This window comes from Camelus ferus, chromosome 4 (assembly GCF_009834535.1).
Source record: "Camelus ferus isolate YT-003-E chromosome 4, BCGSAC_Cfer_1.0, whole genome shotgun sequence".
Lineage (NCBI taxonomy): Eukaryota > Metazoa > Chordata > Mammalia > Artiodactyla > Camelidae > Camelus > Camelus ferus.
In genome coordinates, this window is record NC_045699.1 from 73,090,315 (window position 1) to 73,113,242 (window position 22,928).

The following is a 22,928-nucleotide window of genomic DNA, read 5'->3' on the forward strand; positions in this document are numbered from 1 at the left end:
GTACCTCCCCACCACCCAGCCGTCAAACACAGGAGGCCCTGAGGGGAGACTGTGTTGGAGCACAGGGCACCTGAGCCCAGGATGGGTGTCTGCAGGGAGTTCCCCAGCATCCGTCAGCAGAACACAGTTCTCTGCGCTCCAGGACGAGGACCGTGGAGGGGCCCCTTTTCCTATGAGTCCTCAGATCAGGGCACCACTTCAGGGTCCTCAGCCATGCAGGCAGCTCCTGGGCTCGGGCGGCTCCTGTCCCAGAGGGCACTCAGATGCCCTTCACCCTGAAGGCTCTGGAGGGTCCCAACTGTCTGGATGTCTTGGCAGGGAGAGCGCCATCCTGGGGTTGTCCCTGGGGACCCTGCCTGGGTCCTGCCTGGGAGAGGGCCCCCCCGACAAGGGCTTGGCCGGCCTGCCTCAACTTCCCAGACCCACCTTAACCCATCGCCCCTGCAGGCCGCACCCTAGACGAGAACCCAGAGGTCCTGAGAATCTTTGAAGATTTTGCAGGAATGCAAAGGGATAAACAAAACAGACGTTGTCAACCCTCCTCAAGTTGGTAGTGAGAACGGAGCTTTCTTTATTTCTTCTCACCTTTTATTCATGATTTCCTTAACCCAGGGAGTTACTTTTGGCCTTTCTTTCCTTGTGTAACCACAGGAGAGCCTTGTGGGACACACACGGTCTCTCTGCTCCTGCAGACGCCTGTGAGTTGGACCGTGATTCTTAGCACACGGGAGCAGCTCAGGACGCAGGAGCTCGGGGACCTGACAGCCCGCTTCCTCATGGGGCGTCCGTGTGGCTTTCATCCCTTCCCTCCCAGAGCCAGTCCCCCGGATTCTGTGCTGACCACTCCCCGGTTTTACGTTTTACCCCATAAGACTCCACTGTAAACAACTTCTTATCTGACTTTGCCTGATCTGGACTCTTGTGTAAGTGGCTGCTTTAAGAGTATAAAAGCTACTGGTTTCTCTGTATTGGTCAATTTTGGAACTCTATCAATAAAAAGTATTGTATTAATAGACAGAAGAAGAAAAAAGGCCATAGGAACATCTTAATTAGTGCTAAAAAGCCATTTGATAGAAATTACCAATCATGCTGTAAAAAAGCTGTCTTTGCGACAAAACCAGAGGAGACTTTACTCAGCATCAAACACCTCATCAAACAGCATGTGTAGTATTGAAGCAGGGGGACATCCCCACCAGAGTAAGGCAGGGCGACCCACCCTCACTGTCAGGATTTACCATCGCACCAGAGGCCCTGGCCAGCGCAACTGGGCAAGAAAAAGAAACGAGAGGAATAAAGAGTCTTCAGGGGGGTAGCTGTCTATTTGGAAATGTCACTATTCTCAAAATAAATCTAAAAATTCAATTCATACACAGCCACCCCCAATAGATTCTTTCATAAAAACTGATTCATAAGGAACTGATTTTAAACTCCTTAAAGGAGTGTTAATGTACAGGAATAATAAGTCAGTTTTGAAAAGCAGAACGCAGGAGATGGCTTGCCTTACTAAATTATGAAACTATTCATCCAATTGTGATGTTAGAACACAGTTCTACTGGGAAAGGAATGGAAATAGAAGTCTTGAAATAAACATATATATTTTGGTATATTTGATAAACTCTATTACACTGATATATATTTTACATATTCTATTTGTATATGTATAAATATATTTACATATTCTATTTACATAATATTTATACATTTATATTTATCACACTTCAAATCAGTAGATAAATGGAGAACTGAGAGAAGATATTTTGCCATATGTATTAGGAAAGAGAAAAACACTCCATATTGCTCAAGGAGATAGAAGAAAGAACTATTTGTAATTGCACAAAATTGTAAATAATGCCAATGTCCATTATCAGGGAAATAATTAAAGACACCAATTTATTCATACATTGAAATACAATGCATGAGCTTTTAAAAAATGATGAAGTCTATATATTCAAACATGACCATCTACACATTTTGCTGAGTGAAAACGTCAGGTTTCTGGACGTGACTTGAAAGATGGTACTATTTAGGTAAAAATAACACTGTCGTATCATTGGATTTATTTTTCTCTCTGATGTATGTTTTCTTTAATTTGAGAATGAGCCCCAAGGGAGCCTTCCTCTGCCCCCCTGAACACTCACTTGAGCCTGAGCTTGAAAAAGCCTTTTCTTTTTGGCCTTGAGGATGTTGCTGGCCGGCTGGATTAAGGATTCAAGGATTAAGCCCGGCAAGGGGGTGCGCTGACTCCGGCGCCCTGACTCCACCGTCCAGACTGCCTGCCCTCCCTGCGCCTCAGTTCCCTCCCCTGTAAAGGAGGCGCATTACAGCACCTCCTAGATGTGCCTGGAAGAGAGTAAAGAGGCCTCCGGAGCGCACCTGGCACGCACTTCCGGGGTGGCGGTCACATCCACCGTCAGGATGCCGCTTCCATCCCCCTCCCTCCCCTCTCCCGGTGGGACACAGGTCCAGACCCCTTGGTCCAGACCCCACCACCATCTCCTGGCTTCCTTGGGCGGAGGCCCAGCTGGGCAGGCGCAGCCAGGGCCACACGGAACAGCCGCTCGGCCGGACCTTTTGGCCCACGAAGGGGCCTCAAGATCGGGATGGAACTAGGGGCTCACCTCTAGACGGACTTGGGGGCTGCGGAGGGGCCGCGCTCTGCCAGGAGGGGCGGGGGCGACAAAGGTCCTGGGGCTCGGGGTTCGGCCTGGTGGAGGGAGGGCGGAGACCAGGACTCCAGGGGCCGCGGTGTCCGTCATTCCGGGAGTCTGGGACCCGTCTTGGGGGCGCAGGGACAGGTGACTCGGTCCCTGGTTAGTGGGTGGGGGCGGGGCGTGGAGGACTAGTGAGGGGCCGGAGGGCGTGGCCGGGAGGGGCGTGGCCTCATTGGGGCCCGTTGAGACCCGGTCCCTCCACGAGGCTGGGGTCCCTGGGACCCTGAGTTTTCTCCCCCTGTCCTCCCACATCGGCCCCCTGCGCCGCCCACTGTCCCCTCACGGGGACGGGTGTCGGGGAGTCCGGGCTGCATGTGGGCGCCTCGGAAGCCGCGGGCGGCCGCCGAGGGATGCGAGGCCCCGGGTGGGAAGGGCCCCGGCGGGGAAGCGCGGCTCTGCGCCCGAGGGCTGCGCGGGGTGGCCGTCCAGAGCCGCCTGTGGAGCGGCCATGACGGCAGCTCTGGGGCCTTCTGAGACCCTCCTCGGTCCTGGTCCTGGTCCTGGTTGGGCCGGGTGGCTCGAGACTCTAGGAATGTCCCTCACCCCCGTTTGCACAAAGCGGTCTTTCCCAGAACTGGGATTCCCCGTGCAGACCGCCTGCGGCCCGAAAGTCAGTCCTGGGCAGGCTTTCTCTTCCCCGGGCCTCTCAGCGCCAGCCCTGCCCTGCCCGCCTTGGCACGGTCACCCGGGCCCCTGCTTCTCCTGGAACAGCTCCATGCTGGACAAGCGCAGGTGCGTCGGGAAAGCGGGGTGCGGGATTCGCGGACTGAGTGTGCGGTGGGAACCCCGCTGGAGCGCTGGGGAAGGTGCCAAAGGGAAAAACCTGGGAACCGCGCTTGCCTCTTCCTTCACCCTCAGCCACACCTGCTGGGCACCAGCCCTGCAGTCCCACCTGTGAGTGTGTCTCCAGTTCACCTGTCCTGCTTTCTCTCTGCTGCTCTGGGTGAGGCTCCCTCCTCTTTCCCGCAGCCTCCCTGGTCCTCTCCCTGTCTGCTCCATCAGCCAGAACCATCTTTCCAGAACACTCCGATCTGCTGCTTCTCCAGCCTGGCCCCTCCCACAGCACCTCCCCTCTGTGCTCCACCTGACTCTGGCCTTTGCCTGTGCTGTGCCCTCCTCTGGGACCACTCTTTTCCTGCTCTTCCCATCTGGCCAGTTCCTCCTGTGGTCATTTCTCCTTCAGCACTGTCTCTCTGTCTGTCTCTCACACCCTCGTGGCTGGGGGAAGGATGATGGCGGCTGGACCCCCATCACCTCGAAGGCCTCCTCACATCTGCTGGTTGCTGCTGCTCCCGGCTGAGACACATACTGGCCTCCCCAGCAGCCTGGGCTTCTTAGCTTGGATGAGATTTCTTCCAAGATCAGTGTCCCCAAGACAGACAGAGCTGCATCCCCTTTCATGACCTGTCTTGCAAAGTCCCACAGCATCACCTCTTTGGCATTTTGTTTGTCAGAGTCAGGGACCAAAGCCAGGCTGTGTGCAAGGGGGCTGGGGTTCAGCTCCCTCCTTGATGGGAAGGGGGCTCAGAATGCAGACATGTTTTGAAACCACCACCAGCTGAGTCTCAGCTCTGCAGTGTCTGTTGGACGTGGGGTCTGAGGCTCAGCAGAGGGCAATGCCCAAATGCAGAGTTAGCCATCACAGCATCAGGGGACCTGCAGGGACACCGGCAGTGCCAGACTCGCTGCCCACAGTGACCGGTGCACTCCATCTCCACACGCTGGCTGCTGCCATCCCCTTCCACCAGGACCCCAGCTGGGGCCCCCAAACCTGCCCTGCTAAAACCCCCTTCGGGGCTCCCAGTCTGCAGAGCAACAGTGTCTTCATTGGGTGCCTCCTCCCATCGGAAACCTGCCGCTGGCCCGAGTGTGTGTGTGTGCCCAGGGAGAGGCGGGACACTGGGGACAGAGCTTTTCCCTCCTGGGGCTCAGATGAGCACATGGCTCCCTTCCCTCAGTCCGGGGTCCGACTCTGCCCCATTCCTGCAGCCCCGGGAAGCCCAGGTGTGGCTGGCACTGCAGTTCTGACCAGCTGCGTGGCCTTTGGCTTTGGTGCGGGGCAGCCGGCCGGGGCTGGAGGTTGGGTGTCTGACCCGTGGGCCTTTATGGGTCCCGAAACTGGGAGAGTCTCAGGCAATCCAGGACAAGGTGGCCCTCCTAATTCTTCTTTTAAATGGTGCTACGATACACATGACCTCAGTTTTACCGCCTTAACCTCTTTTCAGTGCACAGTCCAGCGTCATTAAGCACATTCACACTGTTGCGCAGCCGCCGCCGCCGCCGCCGTCCACCCTCAGAGCTGTTTCCCCCTCCCAAACCGAAACGCTGCCCCCAGGAAACACTAAGTCCCACCCCGCCCACAGCCCTGCTCCCATCCTCCTCTCTGTGTCTGTGGATCCGGCTCCTCCTGGCATCTTGCCAAGGTCTGTGTGTCCTACTTAAAGTGATTGCTGTGCCCTTCAGCGGCCACCCCCACCCCCCCACCCCCCCACCCCGGCCTGAAAGGCTGCATTTTCTGGCCTGCTTTCCCCTCTCGCGAGAAGACGGAGGGAAGTCACGCGATAGCATCACTTTCTCTAATGTGGTCGGTGATTTTTCATTTCTGGGTCCTCTGCAACTGTAAGAGGCTCGGACTCGATGTCGAATGTTTCTGTGTCGGGGCCTAGCAGTCGTTTTTACAAAAGATCATCAATTCAGGACCGACATTTTCTCCCTGATTCAGGGGAACACAGCCTGGTGGGACGGGGAGGGACCCGGCGAGGGACCCCACCCCAGCCCTGGAGCCGCAGCAGGCCCTGGGCCAGTCTCCCCGCCAGTCCTCACCCACCTGCGGCCATGAGGCTTCAGGGTGAGGGGCGCCCTGAGCCCCTTTCAGACCTTTCAGTCCCCTGACGGCCAGCGGCTCTGCCATGACCACTCAGCGCAGCCTCTAGGAACCAGGAAGGCGTGCCCTCTGCGCCATTTCTGGTTCCCGTGTTGCCTTTTCACGGACTTCCCTGGTGTTTTTTGTGAAGTGCGCGGCCCCCGCTCAGTCTGGGTGTGCGCCCTTGGGATTCCTCGGAGCTCACTGACGGAGCTGCACTGGTGCCCTCTCTCAGGAACCGGCTCCCAGCGCTACATCTTAGAAGGTGTTTATTGAGTGCCTACTGTGTGCTCAGGTGCCCAACTAGGAGCAGTGCAGATGGAGGTAAAAAATACACAGGCTCCTGCTCCTGCACCCTCCTGGGAGGCAGCGGTGGCCCCTTCCTCAGATTCACTGCTTTTTGTTGCGCTAGAGTGTAGGTGACATTCGCCACTTTATCCGCGTTTAAGAGTGGAGTTCGGTGCAGTCAGTGCGCTCACGGTTCTGCAGCTTTCACCTCCATGCGTCTCCAGGACTTCTTCCTCCTCCCAAACCAAAACTCCACCCACTGAACACTAGCTGCCCCCCGCCCCAGACCTTGGCACTATCAACCCACGTGCAGGGGGCTGCAAGTAAGCCAGGAGCTTGTCTGAGGTCTTAAGAATTGCAGTCTGGGAGACAGATTCGGGTAACCCTGAAAGAGCGTCTTTACAAAGACAAAAAGCCGCGAGGAGGTTGAAGGTTGCCCGGGTAGAACTGTGATCGGCCCTTAAGGTGAGGCAGTAAATGCCCGTCCTTAAGGAATCACAGCTGTTTCAGGGTGAGGGTCGGAGAAGTTGCTAGGCTGCCACAGTTTCCCGCCGATGTTCCCGAGGCTTCATCAGGTCAAAAGGCCAGATTCCACCCAGGCTGGGGTGTGCCTGAGTCCCCGGTCCCCCCTCGGAGAGCTCCCTCTGCGATGCCGACCCCGCGCTGCCTCCTTTCACAGCCCCCGCCGCCCTCCTCCTGGTCTCTGTGACTCCGGCTGCCCTCAGCCCCTCGTCCGAGTGGAGTCCTCCAGAACCTGCCCCGCAGGGACTGGCTTGACTACAGTGTCCTCGAGGTCCATCCAAGGGGACCTTTTTACTTCACTAAACTGAACTGAACTATCATAACCAATTTTGATTATCCATTCCCCTGCTGGTGCGTCTGTGGGTTGTTTCTGATTAGGAGATACGTCAACTTACGTTGCTCTTAACATTCTGGAAGGAGGCTTTTGGTGAACAGATGTGTGCGTGTGTCTGGTGTTTACCTGGGAGCGGAACTGCTGGGTCATAGAGCAGGTGTGTGTCCACCGTTAGGGGGTGCTACGCAGGCGTTGCTCTAAGCGGCTTTCGGTTTGACCCCCCCAGCCGCGGACGGGCATCCCAGGGCCCCGCGTCCTCACCGACACGCGCTGCGTCACGGGCTGTGTTTTCACCACTGCGGCGCATGCGCGGTGGTGCCTCCCTGCGGCTTTAACCTGCGTTTTCCTCCCAAGTAACGGTGCGGGGAGCCTAGTCGTGTCCGCTCCCGCGTGGCTGCCTTCGTTGGGAAATTCCTGTGCCAATCTTTGCCGGCTTTCTGATGGATTACGCATCCTTCTCTTAATAATGAAAGGGAGTTAGCTACACATCTTAGAGTCTTTTTTCAGATAAATATACGGCAAGTGTTTTTCCTCTCTCCGTGCCTGCCTTTCGTATACTCACAGTAATGTCACTTCATGGAGAGTTAATTTTAAAAGACCCACTTTATCAATTTTTCTACATTGTTAGTGTATGTGTTCTAAGAAATCTTTGCTTCCTCCAAGCTCATGAAAATATTCTCCTATGGTGTCTACTAGAAGTTTTATTGTTTTTAACTTTCGCATTCAGACCTAATACCCAGCCGGAGTTGATTTATGTTTCTGGTGCAAGGTAAGAGTCAGAATGAACTCCTTCTCCCCGATGGCTACCAGGGGGCCCGGGCCTTTTGCTGAGAAGCACCCTCCCGCTGCTCTGCAGCGCCTCTTAGTTACAAATAAGACGCCTCCCTGTGTGAGTCTGCGTGGACTGGATTTAGATGGAAGGATACGGGGTGCGGGCTCTACGTCTGAGTCCTTCATCAAGCTTGTAAGAGCCCTGGACGCCCACCTTCGGGAGTCCGGCTGGGCTCCGCCCGCGTCTGCTGCTGTGCGTCTGTCCTTGGCCGCTGCTCGCTGCCCGGTTACTGTAGCTCTGCAGGCAGTCTGAGCATCCGGCAGTGACGCTCCCCGCCGTGTCCTCTTCCAGGCTGTCCTGAGTGTTCTTGGCCTCTGTATTCTTACAGACTTTTCCAAATTAGCTCATCAGTTTCCACGATGAGATACCGGCTAAGGTGTTTTATAGAGTGTGTGTTAAATCAGTAGATAAACCGGGGCAGAACTGACATCTTAACAACACCAGGGTCAGAGTCAGTCTCAGAACCAGTCCATCCTGGCAGCACATGAGGGGAAAGCACATGGATTGAAAAAGAAGGAATAATCAACTGGAACAAATATTTCCACCACGGGTCAAAGCAGCTCTCATCCTCTTATGTAAAGAGTGCTGAGAAATTGAGAAGGAAAGTAGCCACACAGAGAACAATGCACCAAAGTCATTATCAGACACTTGACAAAAAATCAGAATAGTTTTAAATATAACATGTTCAGTCTGAGTTATGATTTAACCTAAACCCCCTATAGTTTGACAACACGCCCTGGGACTGTGTAGAAACGGGAGTGTTTATTCGTTTTTGATGGCAATACAAGTCCTTTCCAGTGGAGGCACTTGGAGTGTGTCCATCAAAATTACAGTGCAGCCACCACCCTCTGGCTCAGCAGCCCCGTCAGGGGCCCATCCCATAGAAACTCGTCTATACCGGACACGTGCACGTGTTATTCACTGCACCTTCTTCAGAAGACTGGAAATACTCCAGTTTCCTCCAGCAGGGGAGTGAATAGATGGTGACCATGCACACGATAAGATACAAGGTAGCCGGGGAAGGAAATAAGAAGAAAGAATGGAGGAAGACCTTTAGGTGGCCATCTGGAAAGATCTCCCCCCGGTCCTGACGGCTGGCAGGACTGACCCTCACTGGATGGTCCCTCTGACTTCAGGCTGCCATTTTCAAGTAATCCCAGAAGTGGCTTGACCTGTGTGTCCTCAACACCCTGACTTTTATGGCCACTGGGGTCAGAGTCCAGGACTTCCGGCCCAACTCATCCACTGACCAGAAGGAGGACTCCAGCCAGTCCCCTGGGAGCACTGGCTGGTGCCCCGGTGAACTCAAGCCCTGCCCTCCGGGTTTACCGGTGGGAAGACAGAACATGGGTAGTTCTTTTTTGAATGTCTCAAAAGATCAAGACCAACTTCATGGAGGAACCTGGGAATGGATATCCTCACAGCTCCATTTCATGGACGGCAAAACTGGGGACAGTGAAGGGAACAGGTATGTGGGAATGGGGGCAGCCTGGGCGCTCAGACCAAGGACCTCACACCTCACTCACCACAGGCCCCACCTGGGCTGGTCCAGAGCCGCTGGACAGGGACGCCTGGGGACCTTTCGCTCCCGGCACCTGTTCTCACTGAGCGGGGACACGTGCCTGTGCCCCCAATTCCTCATCTAAGTCCTGCTCCAGTCAGCAACATGCTTCTTCAGCTTTGTGTTCTCAGCCTGTAGGACAGCGCCTGGTCCACAGTAAGCAGTTACATTTTATGGAACCGATGTAATCCTCCCAGCGGGCCTGAGAGGTAGGTGTTACTTCACAGATGAGAAACCTGAGATAAAGATTCTTGTGTTCATTCACTCATTCACGTGTTCAGCACCTGTGTCTGGTCCCTGCAGTGTGTAGGCACCGGGAGTACTACGGTGAGCCCCAGACGCCACTGCTGCCCTCGGAGCTCCCAGCCTAACAGGTGGGGCGGCATCCCACCCACGGCCACTGCGTGGGGGGCTGCAAGGCTACAGCGTCTCCAGCACAAGCTGTGGAGCCAGAGTTCGCTCTGGCGTAAGAGTCAGAGCCAGAGCCACGTGTGGCGCAGAACCTGCAGCCGCTGTGGTCCAGTGCCCACTCTGAGACAGGCTATGATCCTGGGCTCGTGCCTGGCGCAGTCTGGAGCTACCTCCACGTGGTCCCAGCTCTGCCTTCGACTCCTGTGCTGAGCCATCCCCCTCTCTGTCGCCAGTTCTGGCATCACTTGGGGCACAACTGCTAGAGCGAGAGCCAGCCCAGCTCTGCAGCCAATCCTGGGCCGGCACGACGGTGGACAGCAGCACAGGTTTTCTTTCTTTGAGAAGGCACATGGAAGGGCGGTCTGGTCGGTGATCTTTGCTCCTCTTGCTGCCTCAGTACCATCTCCAGCTCCAGAACTGGCTCCAGCACCGGGCCTACTACAACCTGAAGAGCCAGATCCAGCTGCAGACATGGCCGCGGACCCACACCTGGCGCTGGAGCCAAGCCAGCTTCTTCACTGACCGCGGTGCCGCCTTCAGCCACAGCTCCGGGGCAGGGCCAGCGCCACCATCGGCCCAGCAGCAGCTCTGGAGCTAGGCAGCTCTGGACGAGGCCCAGAAGGCCATCACAGGACTGTTTGCCGCCTGCGGAGCCAGGGCAGCGCCTGGCACCAGCTGCAGAGCTAGAGGTACCTTGACCTGCCAAGTAGAGTCAGCTGAAGTGCCAGATCTGCCACCAGACACGGACTAGTGCTCACTCTGGTAACAGCCACAGGTTAGAACAAGGACAAGGTGCAGACTAGAGCCAACCCCAGCTTAAATGCCAGGACTAGCTCAAGCTAAAGCCATTTCAGTCACTAGTTTTTCACCAAATCTGGCAACAATGCCAGCATGAAAGTCAGTCTCAGACAAGAGCCAGTCCTAGAGCCGGCTCCAGAGCCATCACCTGGGACAGCCTCCTTCCGGCCTCACCTGGGACACCAGCTCCCGGGCCTTTTCCACACCTGGAGCCAGCGGTGCCCCTAGCATCAGCCACAGCTCCTCCCTCAGCACCATTCCCTAAGCTCCAGCCAGTGCCAGCTACAACCCCAGAGCCCTCCTTCACCGCGCCTGTCTGTGGCGGCCACATTTTGTTTCTCTTTTATATGTTGTGTTTTTCTATATTTTATATGTTAAGGTTAGCTCCAGTATAAGTCAATCGTCCATCACTTAAGTTGTACACTCCAGGGGCATTAACTGCATCCTCTGGAGTGTGCTCCATCACCACTGTCGAGTTTGAGAATATCTTCGTCATGACACCAGGAATCTTGTGCCCACTGAGCAGACTCGCCCGTCTCCTCTGCCCCACCCCAGCCAACCATAGTCTCCTTCCTGTGCGCTTCCGTCTCCCGGGCCTGTGGCCCCTGCAGAGCACAGCTGACTCTCCCTCTGCCCCTGCCCCACCGGAGCGGAAGACCTGACAGCCTCGATGTGCTCAGTACCATTAACTCCATCACCAACCACGACTTTGTCCCGAAGATGCTGACCTTCACCAAGGGCATGAGGTCAGGCGTGGAGCCAGCTCAACACTCCTCACGTGAAGCAGAGGGACTCAAGACTACCAGCAGCACCTTCTCATTGTCCCGAGCACTGGTGAGTCACAAGGGCCATCCCAGGGTCTGGCTAGCCAGGCCACTAAGCACTTACAGACTGGAATGACAAAGGGCCCTGTCCACCTAATCTGCCGGCCTCGGCCACCCCCACCACCAGTTTCACCCTGGGCCCTCCCTGCTGCCGGACACGACATAAGTCAACAGGCTGAGCTTGCCTCCAGTGGCTCAGCCCCAGCCTCCAGCGCCTTCTGCTTTCTTGGGTCCAAAGGACTAGCTGACTTTCCAAGGAGGGCTGCCCATGGGCAGGAAGCCCTGCCTGCCACCCAGGCACTGTCCTCGATGTACTTCCTTCACACCATTTTAGGGCAGGTCACTCCTGTCTGTACCCACAGGCACCCCAGAACACCACTCACCCAGTGGGTGTGACCACTGCAAAGCTGGCCTCTCCTCCGGTCACTAGACCCACCACACAGAGGCCAGGACCAGGGACAGGTCCTACCCCAGGCCAGGTGACCAGCGCAGGTGGGGCTTCAGCCTCTGCCGTGGGGACGCTGTCCTTGGGCTCGCTGTGCGCTTGACCAGCTCCCGCAACTCTGGAGTGCGTCACACCCACATGAGCTGTGACCCAGAGTCCCCTGATGTCCAGGAAAACCAGGTGACTGCCCACACCCCCTCTTGGACAGCCTTTCCCAGTCTCTTCCTCCCCGGGCCAGTGCTCCCCACCCCACACCCACAAAAGTGGCCGAGAAGCCCCAGAGCCGGACTCTGGCGTGGGGTGCCTGGCGCCGTCCAGGGCGTCTGCCGCTCTTGCCCTTACTTGGGTCCCGGGAGTCAGCATCCTCACCACCCTCGGACCTCGGCCCCAGCTCGGCCCCAGCAGCATCTCCTCTTCGGCCCCACTGTGTCTACGGCAGCCTCGGGCACACGATCTCTGTGTCTCTGGGTCTGCCACCACAGCAGCTCGACGCCACTCTCCACCTGGCAGGTGGACGACAGGGCGTCACCTGCCTGGACGTGAGAACAGCAGCGTGCACGAGAGCTTCGTGCCAAGCCGGGCGTGTGTGGCGCCCCCTCGGCCCCTCACTCACCCCTCTCAGGCACAGCCCTCTCCTAGACAAGCTGCTTTGACAAGCAGCCCTCTCGGGCCCTCTAGGCAGCGTGCCTGGTCCCAAGGGGAGACAGACCGCCCCCACTGTGCACTGGGGGAAACTGAGGCAGCCTCTTCAGCCTGGTTGGTTCCTGGAGATTCATGCTTGGATGGGGGTGAGTAATGCACCCTTTATGCTCCCACCAAATACAGGAGGCTATGGCTCTGATGACACATCCCTTTCATGTTTCCCCCACACACACAACCTGCAGTGACCCCCAGTTCCCTGCCTGATGCTCAGAGTCCTGTGTGGTGTGGTCCAGACACCCTCCCCAGTGTGCACCCCTCACCCCCACTCCAGCCTGCCTAGAGCCTTCCTCCCCCAAGGACCATGCCAAGCCCTCGTCGCCTTCAGAGACACCCACATGCACCTTCCCCGGAGCCCCCCACCCACAATGGACTCCCCTTCAACCCGGCTCAGAGTCACCTCCTCCAGCGCCTGTGCTAAGCTCAACCTTTGGGGTCAGAGTGACCTGAGTGCAGCTCACAGGGGCCACGTCCCAGCCCTGGGACAGGCAAGCTCCTGTGGTGACTCTCAGCCTCAGTCTCCTCTGCTGGAAATGGGGTCAGCGGCTCAGGCCTCAGAGGGTTTTGCGGGGATTAAGTTTGGGAGACGAAGGTTCCCAAAGTGCTTGGACTCAGGAGGTCACCTGGCCGGGGAGCCCAGCACAGGACAAGGCTCTGATGGTCCGGGCAGGGCTCAGTGATGGCGAAGAGCAGTGACTGTGAGTCTCCTGTTCACGGCTGGACTTGGGCACTCAGAGCTGAGTGACCTTGAGAGCTGAGGCCACAGTTCATCTACAAAGTGGAGTGAAATCACTGAGTGCCCAGAGGGCTTGTTAATGACAGTCAGTACCCCCAACCCTCACCCCTCCTCCGTGGGCAACTGCAGTCCCTCTTTTACCAACCAGGGCTGCAGTCAGGGACAGGCTGGACTTCATGTCCCAGGGCCCTGCCAAGAAGACAAGGAGAGGGGTGTAGGGGAAGAGGGGGTGGGTGGCCTGTCCTTTCTGTCTGGAGTAGATGTCCGCGGCTGCCTACAGGTCCCCATGACCCAGCCATGAACTGAACTGGACCCTAGGATGGAGTCTGGGGTCCAGGACAGCGACTTCCCTGTCCACAGATGGCAACCTGGCCAGCACCCTGCAGCCCGTCTGGGTGGGGCGGAGGTGATCCCAGGGCTCAGGGGATGTGGGAGTCACAGAGCAGTTGGGAGGGTGGACACGCAGGAACAACAGCGTGGAGAGCCGGTGGTGTCACGGGCGCTGCAGGGGCAGGGTCACATGCACACACTGTCCACTGGGACCCGAGACCTGGCTGCCCGGCAGGAGGGAGGCCCATGTGCCTCTGAGCGAGTTCCGCCACACCCACCCAGCATGGAGAACCCGGACCATGTCCCCGCTGGGCTAGACTCATAATTCCATGCCAACCGCACATGGGATAGTTGGGAAGCTGAGGCCAAGAGAGGCAGGGACTGGCTGGGGGCACAGAAGGTGGGCAGAGTCCAGAAGAGTGGGGAGGGCTATGGCACCCTAGACCAGGGAGTTTGCTCTGGAATTTAGAGCCCCCTATGGCCTTGGGGGACCCGATCTACCCCTTTCTATGTAGGACCCTTTCCTCTGGGCATCCCTAGTGGACACAGGCGCGCGCGCACACACACACACACACTGCCCAGCTGGATGGGAGGTGCACACGGGGGAGGTGAAAGGAGGTGAGAAGAAAGAGGCTGTAGGCGGCTCCGCCATGAAGCAACCCTGCATCTGGGCATGCGCGTGTCCGACCACACGGGGCCCACAAACTCCACCCTTGGATCCAGTGAACGTCCGTCCCATGAAGAAGAGTGTAGCTTACTTTCAGCTTTGCAGAACCACGATAACCCCACCTTTTTCTTATCCCCAGCCACCTTCCCCCACCTGCCCACACCCTGCCCACCCTGCTTCGTTGCCCTGTAACATCCCAGCAGCTCACCTTCGGGGAGGCAGGGGTGGATACGAGACGTGTTCTCCCGTCTCCTCGCTTGGCTGCTTCCTGACTAAACCCTTCTCTGCTGCAAACCTCGGAGTCTCTGTGCCTTGTTTGGGGTCGGGGGTGCGTCACAGACCCTGAGGCTGAGACCCCAGGGAGGGAGGGGGAGGAAGCGCTGGGAGTGCTGGTGTTGAAGGTCCTTGGGAGGGACCCATCCGGGCGCAAGGCCCTGCCCCGGCCCTGCCCCACCCCGCCCAGTCCGCGCTCTGGCCACGCCCATCTCCCCGCCCACCGCGAGCAGCGCTCCTCCCCCACCCAGCTACTAGGCCGTCCCTGTCCCCACCCACCCCGTCCTCCAGCTCCTAGACTCACCTGAGCCGAGCAGCCTGACCTGCCATCCAGGACTGAAGAGGGGGAACCTGGAATCTCTTGCCTGTTCCCTCTCCCTCCAATCACGGAGCGCCTTCCTCTCAGTCAGGAGAGCACACCTAGGGCAGCTCAGCAACCTAGGGACCGCCTTGAATGTGCTCCTTCCACGTCAAGTTCTCAAAGAGCAGGACACTTTTGGGCTTGTGTGAGCAGAAGAGGGACCTCATGGAAGGAGCCAGAAGGTCAAAGCATCTGGCTGGGGGCTTTGGAGCAGGCCACAGCTTCCAAATGACGTCTGAGAGTCCTCCAGCAGTAACCCCTGGGCTGGCCCTGTGCCAGTCCCCAGCCCACACATCCAGCACTTTGAGCTTCTGGAAGGGAGGAGGCTCTGCTCAGTGGGAGGAGGGAGAGACCCCTGGTGACCGTGGAAAGGTATTACCACTCGAACCTCAGTTTCCTCATCTGTGAAATGGGATTAACGGCCAACCTTACCTGGTGGCATGAAGGAAAGTTCAATGACTTTGCACTTGGAGAGTCCCTGCACACACTAAGACCTCAACAGTGCAGGAAGAGAAATGGACCAGGGTCTTTGAATCCCTCCCTGGTGGCAGAAGGCCCTGGTGCCGTGGGGATGGCTGGTCTTAGCTAGAAACGATGAAACTCACTTGATCACACACAAGATGCTAAGAACCCCCATTTCTGAGCTGCAACTACATGCCAGGCAGCAAGTCAGAGTTTTGGCACAACTTCTCATCCATGAGAAAAATACTGTTGTCACCCCCGCTTACAGATGAGGAAACTGAGCCCCTAAAGGGAAGCAACTTTCTCAGGGTCCAGATCTGACTGACTCCTGGGTGGCGTTCTCTCCCCACCCAGAACCTAGGTCTGTTGTCCACAAGGATTCAAACAGCATGGAAATACAGAAGAGAGAATTTGAAGAAGGCTACATACAGTTCAGTGTACTGGAGGGGTTTTATGTTAAGTCATTTAAAGCCAAGATCATTTTTAAAAAATAATTGGTAAGTATGTCTCACCACGGATGGTGGATGGATGGTGAATGATGAATCCAAGCCCATGAGAATTTTACACGACTGTATGTTTGTGGGAAGTGGCTGGAAGTTACATCCACCTAAGCCACCACCCAAGGCAAGACTGTCCTCCATGAAACACCACTGACCACCACCACCAAAACTGCTCTGTGCTTGCTGGTACCCACGGGAGCCAAGATGCTGTCTGTCTCATGAGTAGACAGACAGGGTGGGAGGGGTTCTTGACAGGGAAGACAGGGCAGCTCAGTTTGGCCGCTTTGGGATGGTGGAAGCCCTATCACTGGGGCCCCACACATTTCTCTTGAGAAGCAGATGACACATTACGGTGCCTCTGAGTACAGGGGTCAACACTAAGGACAGTCCATGCCTACAGACACAGGCAGTGAGCCCTGGGTTCAGTCCAGCCCAGTGCCAGCCTGGGCTTGATGGTGGGAGCCCCAGTGCCAAGGACCCCCGCTGAGGGACACCCAACCAGACTGCGGTGAAGAAAGGCATTCTGGAGGGTCAGTGGAGTCCGAGCGCGTGGCGCATGCATGGCAGGGAGCAGCGTGGGAGGGGTGAGGGGCTGATGGCAGCAGGGGGCTCTCAGCAAGGTGACGTCAGCAGGAAGAACTCATGGTGCCGGAGATCTTCCAGGGCTGCTGTTCTCCACGTGACTTATCTCATCAAATCCTCCTGACAAGTCCATGGACCAAATAAGATTATTGTCCCCATTTCACTGATGAGGAAACTGAGTCTTAAAGAGATTTTTTTTTCCACCTCTGTGCCCTAAAGAATGGGAGAGTCAGGATTGAACCCAGTGACAGTTAGACTTAGAGATACGCAGACTTCCTATGAATAAAATCAGGTTTATACATGCCCCCCCCCCGAATCAACAAGGCAAGGACAATGAATAAGCAGATACATCTGTTCATCACCCACTGGTTGGCAGGAGATGTTACCAAAGTAAACATACGGTTCTTTTCACAATTTGCGTTACAGAGGCACATTGTTGTGTGTAAACACCTGGGAGGGAGCCAGCTAGCATGAGGGCAAATGATGCCAAGCAAGCATAGGTCATACCCTTTGACTTAAAAACGATGAATCCAGAAATGAACAACTAAAGCATTGCACAAAAAATATACCAAAATAACCATGGGGAGAAATACTCTTCTAAATACCTTTGGGTCAAAGAGGAAATAAACCCAGACTAGCTAGAAATGAGTGGTAATGTGAACCCAGGACACCGAGCCCCTTCCCCATGGTGTGATGACGCAGCGGCCCCACAGGAGGTGTTCGTGCCTAGGGGGGTCTTGGACGGGACAACACGGTGGGACCACTCAGAGAATGGCACAGACCCCTGAGTAGACGTCCTGTGTGGAAATGTGGATGGAATCCAAAGAAGAGTGATTTGTGGGGCTACATAAATCTAAATTCATGCAGGAGAACTTCTGGAGAACAGCTGAACTGTGGACACATTTCTACCAAGTTGTCAGCATTGCTGAGTGGAGGGAGAAGCTCACTTGCCACGTGCCCCAGGGGAGCTGGCCTGGGGTCACCGAGACCCAGACAGTGTGGACTCGCCTCCCTGTTCACCGTCACCCTGAGAGCTGGACAGGTCTCAGGAGGGAATGAAAAGAGAAAGTCAACAGGACTATTAGAAAAAAAGAAAGAAAAGTATTATTGTTTATATTATAATTAACCATCAATGGGATCATCTATTTAGAAATTTCAAGAGAATCAATTAGAAAGAAGTCAGCTGAGACTTATAAAAGATTTCAAGAAGCTAGCCAGACGCATGATCCACAAAGTGTACAATAAGGAGCTTTCCCACACACCACGGGTCAGCAGTCACTAATTCATTGGTGTGACAGCAGGAATCGGCAAACTATGGCCTGTGGGCCAAATCGAGCTCACTGCCTGTTTTCCGAAATAAATTTTCATTTGAACACACCTGCACTCCTCTGTTTATGTTTTACTTACAGTTGCTTTTGCACTATCGTGGCAGACTTGAGCAGCTGTGACGGGGACTACCTGCCCTGCTAGTCCTAAAACATTCACTATTTGGCCCTCTACAGAAAAAGTTTGCTGATCCCTCGTAATAGGAATAAAACATCTGCTAGCCATAGAAACCATTAAATGCCAAGAAGTGAACTTACTAACCATGTGCAATGTATATGGAAGAAAATTAAGAGCTTCTGCTTTTAGTAATGGAGGAGTAGCTCATAGTGAACCCACCCTCTTGCATATAAGAGCTGTTTACACTTCTGCAGAATTCCCTGGAGACTCTGGCAAGTGACCAAAGGTGAAGATTTGGAAGGGAACCTTCACTTGGAAGAAGAGATCAACACCAGAAGAGATTCCTTTTGTTTACAGTTGTTAGTCTGAGACCAGGTGCCCATCAGCAACATGCAGCTAAAATTCAGTTTTTTAAAAAATCACATCTTACTGGTTTGAAGAACAAGAGGACATGCTTGCAGCAATCACGGTGGCTGAAAACTGCAGGGGGAAATACCAAAGATGAGAGACTCAGAGAGGAGAAGCCCTGAATTTTGTGTATAAACTCAGCCCATGTCTTTGGCGGAGCTGTGAACTACCCATGTGGGGGACAGACTTCCAGCCACCAAGCGGATCCTGAAAGAATAAGAGAGAATTTAGCTCTGACCCACCACAGAAGACATAGACTTTGAAATTTTGAAGCTAGCCAAGTTACTGCCTCCTAAAACAAAAGAATTACAATTTTCCTAAAGAATATAACAGAATCTGTCTCCACAATGAATCATCACGATTTCTACAGGACAATGCACAATGAGGAGACATATGAAGAAACAGGAAATGTGTTTTCTTGAGTTGGTGGCCCCCATACTCAGGGAAACAAGGCAATCAGTGAAGACCACCAAGATGCTGGACTTGGTGGACAAGGAGTTTAAAGGCACCAATATAATTATGTTCAAGGATGTAAAGAAAAATATGCTCATAATGAAAGAAAAAATATGAACCTCAGTGAAGAAAGTGAACTGAAAAAGAGCCCAATGGAGATTCTAGTGTTGAAAAATATAGTATCTAAAAATTTAAAAGCTCATCAGAAAGGCTTAATAGTAGATTGAAGATGGCACAACAAAATGTAAGAAAACCCGAAGGTACATTTAAAACTTCTCTAATGTGAAAAACAGAGTGAAAAAATTGGGGGAAGAAAATGAACAAAACCTTAGAGACCAGTAGGACAATATCAAGAGATCTAACTCACAAGTGATCAGTCACAGACAGAGAGGGAAGGGAAACTGGGCAGAAAATGCATTTAAAGAAATAATGGCTGAGATCTTCCCAAATATGGATGAAAACATAACTTTACAGGTTCCAGAAGTTCAGCTAACCACAAGCAGAATCAAAACATACGTGTGTAACTAGCCAGACACGCACGCACACACACACACACACACACACACACACACACACACACACACACACGGGTGCAATCAAACTGATGAATCCAGAGGCTTTTTTTTTTTATGTCTTAAAAACAGTCAAAGGGGGAAGAACCTATTATTACAAGAGAAGAACAAAAGAAAAACAAAAACAAAGCATTAACGCATTATTATCAGAAGCAATGGAGGTTAGAAGACAGGGCATTGGCATCTTTAAAGGGATGAAAAGAAAACACCGCCAGAATCTAGCGCTAGTGAAACTACCTTCGCGAATAAAGGTGAAATACAGACACATCCAGATAAGGGGAAATTAAGAGAATTTGTTGCCAGCAAACCAGCCTGCCAAGAGCTGCTAAAGGAAACTCTTCAGGCTGAAGGAACACGGTGCTAGATTGAAACTCGGACATTTAGGAAGGAAGGAAGAGCACCAAAAATGGTAAATATCTGAGACATTTAAAAGGACAAATTTTTACTCTTAATGTCTTAAGAATAAATATGAGTGTTTCAAATGGGAATGACGACACTGTAGTCTGGGTTGCGTAATGTACAGAGATGTAGCACAAATGACAACTGTAGGATAGGGAGGCGGTAAATGGACATATGTGACTGCAAGGTTCTTACATCATCCATGAAATGGTATAACATGAACTCAAGTAAGACGTGAAAAGTTCAGAATGCATGAGCTCATCCCTAGAACCACCACTAAAAACATGCAAAGAAGTGTCGCTAAAATGCCAACAGGCAAAGGCAAACAGAATTCTGCGACACCGTTTTTGTAAAGTTATAGAAAAGGCAAAACGAATCTATGGTGATAAAAAGTCAGACCAGTGGCTGTCTCTGGGGGCTAGGAGCAGGAATTGACTGGAAAGGGAACTTTCGGGGGTGATGATACTGATGCTCTGTATTTCAGTTGAGTTTGTGGTACACAGGAGTATGCACTTGTCGAACTCACCAAATGGTACTTTTCAGATCTGTGCGGTGAATTTACATTCACTTTGTGCAAATTTTATCCGGAAAAAAAAGAAGAACTCTAAATAAATATTGAACTCGAGTTCACAGTATGTATGCTGAAGTATTTCAAGTACACAGAAACCTGTAACTTGTTCTGAAATGCAGACAAAACTTAGATGAGTTGATGGAGGGAGGGAGGGATGGAGATGTGCTCAGGTAGATGGATGACACGTGTGAGTGGAAGAATCGTAGCGCGTAGCAAAATGTTAGTGGTACCACCTGGGTGATAGATATGTGAATATTTGCCGTACAATTCCTTAAAATTTGTGTATGTCTTAACTTTTTCAAAATAAAATGTTGAGAAAGACAGATTAAATTTTTTTTAATCTTTAAAGATTTTTAAATCTTTTAAAAAGATTTGCATGATCTTTATGGGAAAAATTATGAGGTTCTATTGAAAGACATTAAAGAAGGCCTAAGTAAATGTGCTCATGGTTTGGGATATCCAATATTAAAAAGATGCCAGACATCTTCAACACGATTCTGATTTTTAAGGAAAAAAAAAAAAAAAACCCAGAAACCTCCTTTGCGCAATTTGTAAGAGTTTTAAAGTTAGATGGAAATGCAACAGGCTGAGGGCAGTCAAGATACTCTTGATAAAGCAGGTGGGAGGCCTTGCCCGATCAGATACCAAGATTTATTTACAAATCTAGAGTAACTAAGATGGTGTGTTATTGTCATAAGGATAGAGAAATAGACCAAATGGAACACAGACTAGAGAGCCCAAAATAAACCCAGGCACATGGGGACACTGGTTCTCTGCGACCGAAGATATTACAAGTCAGCAAGGGGAAGAACTTTTCAATAAGTTTCCAAATACATTTTCAGTAAATGGTGCTCAGATAATGGCTGTCCAGAGGAAGAAAAATGAAATTGGTCCCTTACATTAAAACCACACACAAGTCAATTCCAGTAGATTAAAGACCTAAGTGTGAGGCAAAAGCCTAAAGCTTTTGGAGGATAACATAGGAGGCTGTCTGCATGATTTCAAAGGAGGGGATGACTTCCTAAATTTACCTGCATCAAAAGAGTCAAAATGGCAGCATAAAAACTGGAAGGTGTTTTTATTTTTAACATGTATCTAATAAAAGTACTAGCATCCAAAATATGTAGCAGACTCCCACAAATCAACAAGAAAACGACAAACAATTGAAAGCAACAAGTTGCCAACACCAGCAAACCAAAGCAAGGCAGTGAATTCAGGTTGGGCCTCTCCAGTTGCCCTATGACTTGGGAAACTAGGCTTTGAAGGGGCCCTTAAATTCGAATGTGAACGTGACTTGAGAGCCTCTGGGCATAAGGCACTGAGGTAGGTACTGATGGATAGAAAGATGAACAAGTGTTGGCCTCTGCCCTCAGGAGCTCACGCGATAATGAGCAAGACGGGTGGGTAATTCAGGCAGAATGGCGGACTCAGCCAAAGGGGTACACCTAGTGCCTTAGGGAAACGCAGAGGGAGGGGCAATGCACTTCCACCGCAGGAAGAAGAGACACAAAGAAAGCTTCACGGGAAGGTGACCTTGTCGGACCTTTAAGGATGGGTATAGTGTTTACATAGAACGCAGGACAAGAGGGGAATGAAAACTCAGAGCTGAGTTGGTTTGACCAGTGGTGGGAGCCACGCCAAAAGAGCAAACGGAGGGAGATGGACTCAGCCACTTCGTCAAGTCTTCGGCCAGTACCTTCTCCAAGAGGGACGACCCCCGACACGCGCCGCAGCCTGGCGCCTGGGCGCGCGGCAGAACGAGCTCACCGGTTCCGAATCTCTGCGTGATTCTTGGGCACCGCCACGTACCGCAGCTTCCGCAGGTAAGGCGGCCTCCGCAGCATCCGCTCGTCCCACAGGTACTCCGGGGACAGCACCTTGCTGGGCTTGTGGTAGAGCAGGTACCTGTTCAGGTGGCTCTCATCGTGCCACACGGCCTCGAGGCCACGGGCCCAGTCGGCCATCATCGCCTGGTGGCAGGCCGCCGTGAGCCGGTGGACTTCAAGGACCGACCCCCCAAAAAATGCCCCTGCATAGTAAAAATCACCCTCATCCCTCGGAATATAAGCCTGAGACAACGCGCGGCGTTCGTAGGTGAAGGACCCGCGATCTGCTGCGTAGAAACCAGGGTGGAGGGTCCCGAAGAGCGGGGCCAGGATCTCCACGCCCACGCGGTCGCTGAACTTCATGTCCACGTCCGCGCACACGAGGTAGTCGACCTCGTGGAGGAAGCGCTGCCGAGAGAAGTTGCTGATCATCTCCATGCGGTGCATGCATACGTCCTGCCAGCGCCTGTAGTTTCGGACCTCGAGGACCACCACCTGCCTCCCCTGCCGCAGTGGGACCTGGGGCACATCCGCCGGCCGGTCAGTGAAGACGTAGTAGTTGACCTTGTGTCCCACCATGAAATACTTCTCCGCCGTCTCCAGGAACAGCTTCAGGAAGACCGTGTATCTGAAACCAGTAAGCACCCCAGAACGAGAGGCAGTTACTTAGGACCAAAGCAGCGGCAAAAGAACAGGCGTAGTTTATAAAGCCTTAGCCACACCTTGAGGACATTACGCTAAGTGAAACAAGCCAATCACAAAAAGGCAGGTACTATGTGATTCCACTTACACGAAGTGCCTAGAATAGGCACATTCATAGAGACAGAAAGTAGGATGGCCGTTGCCAGAGACTGGGGGAGGGGGAGGAGGGAGCTATTGCTTAGTGGGCACAGAGATTCAGTTTCACAAGATGAGAACAGTTCTGGCGATGGACAGTGGTGATGGCTGTACAACAACGTGAATACCCAACACTACTGAATAGTATACTTAAAAATAGGCAAGATGGTTGATTTTGTTATGTGCATTTTACCACAATTAAAAATCAAAAAATAAAAAT

At 53.2% G+C, this 22,928-nt stretch overlaps 1 protein-coding gene across 2 annotated transcripts in view; it reads right to left on the reverse strand.

Moving 5' to 3' along the window:
* Positions 1-16,472: 16,472 nt before the first annotated feature.
* Positions 16,473-22,928, reverse strand: part of ABO (ABO, alpha 1-3-N-acetylgalactosaminyltransferase and alpha 1-3-galactosyltransferase) — a 29,419-nt gene continuing 22,963 nt past the window's right edge. For both annotated transcript variants that reach the window (XM_032478820.1, XM_032478821.1), the window contains exon 9: positions 16,473-22,499. In XM_032478820.1, coding sequence (XP_032334711.1) covers positions 21,809-22,499 — 691 coding nt within the window. In that variant the 3' untranslated portion in view covers positions 16,473-21,808. The remainder of the gene's footprint in view (positions 22,500-22,928) is intronic.